The sequence below is a fragment of the Cryptosporidium andersoni genome, assembly GCF_001865355.1.
Source record: "Cryptosporidium andersoni isolate 30847 chromosome Unknown contig_180, whole genome shotgun sequence".
Taxonomy (NCBI): domain Eukaryota; phylum Apicomplexa; class Conoidasida; order Eucoccidiorida; family Cryptosporidiidae; genus Cryptosporidium; species Cryptosporidium andersoni.
Window position 1 is genome coordinate 1 of NW_027122787.1, and position 1311 is coordinate 1311.

Here is a 1311-nt window from a genome sequence, read left to right on the forward strand (position 1 = left end):
CTAAACCTAAACCTAAACCTACCCTAAACCTAAACCCTACTAACCTACCCCCCCCCTAAACCTAAACCTACTAACCTAACCCCTAACCTAAACCTAACCTAACTAAACTAAACCTAAACCTACTAACCTAAACTAAACCTAAACCTAACCTAAACCTAAACCCCCCTAAACCTAACCTAAACCTACTAACCTAAACCTAACCTTATTAAAAGAGAAAAAAAAAAGAGGAATTTAAAGTGTATGAAAGATGAATAATAACAAAATAGAGTCAAGCAATCTCTTAATAAAGAAAATTATATTAGAGTTTGTTAGAATTAGTAAATAACTTATAAGTTTATTGAAAGGAAGATAAATAAGTAATTATCAAATTAAGTCATTATTTAATGACAAACTTAAGTCTTTATAATAGAATATATTTTTATAAATTAGAGATTAGTGAATTTTGGTTTTGATTTCAATATCAAAAGTTATAAATCCCAAAAAACATTTCCACATAAAGAATATATTGATTTATTCCAAGTCAGTAGTTTTACCTGTATAACAAATTGTAATTTATAAAAAAGAATTCCCTATTTACAATATAATCTGTATAAAAAAAAGTGATAATAGTTTCTATTTTTCAATATATGCACAAGGGCATATAAATTTCTTGATAAGAGTATTACGTTTGGATAATTTCTTTTTGATTCTATTTTCATTTAGTCCAGAATTATTAAAAATATTTTTATCCTCTAACTGATATTTACGAATCTCTTTATTAATAGGTTCTTTGATAGTATTAGATATCAAACACCCTTCAACTACTGGAGCTAAAGCATCATCATTTAATTGAGTGGCTGTACAAGCTCCTTTATTAGCTTTTCTAGAAGAAGATGAATTTACTCCTTTTCTATAATTCTTTGATGCTGAGATCTTCTTCATATCAGAAATTCTATTGCCATTTATAATAACTTGTTGATTTAATCCATATTTCTGTAAAGCATCTGAAGCTGGTATAATATTTGAAGCATAAGATTCACTCCTTTTAAAACCAAGTAAATCAAATCGACTCCAATCAAAATTACCATCATCTATATAACCTTCTCTTTGAAAAAGATCTCGGAATAATTTTCTTAAGTAGTTGTAATCTGGACGGTCTTCAAACCTAAGAACCCTACAATAATGTAAATATGTTGCAAATTCTGGAGGATATCCTTTACATAACATTTCAACAGACGTCCCCATCTTCTTCTCCATTATCTTTTTATACTTCTCTTCTTTATTATTTGCTCGTATTCCTTGCCATGGTAAGGTCCCATCTCTACAAAAGTA

General features: G+C 28.4%; 1 protein-coding gene across 1 annotated transcript; it reads right to left on the reverse strand.

Moving 5' to 3' along the window:
- Nucleotides 1-612: 612 nt before the first annotated feature.
- Nucleotides 613-1236, reverse strand: cand_033440 (protein kinase domain-containing protein; the record flags this gene model as incomplete). Its single annotated transcript, XM_067213570.1, has 1 exon — nucleotides 613-1236. One exon carries the CDS (start codon nucleotides 1234-1236, stop codon nucleotides 613-615), a length of 624 nt encoding a protein of 207 aa, XP_067070227.1.
- Nucleotides 1237-1311: the final 75 nt, after the last annotated feature.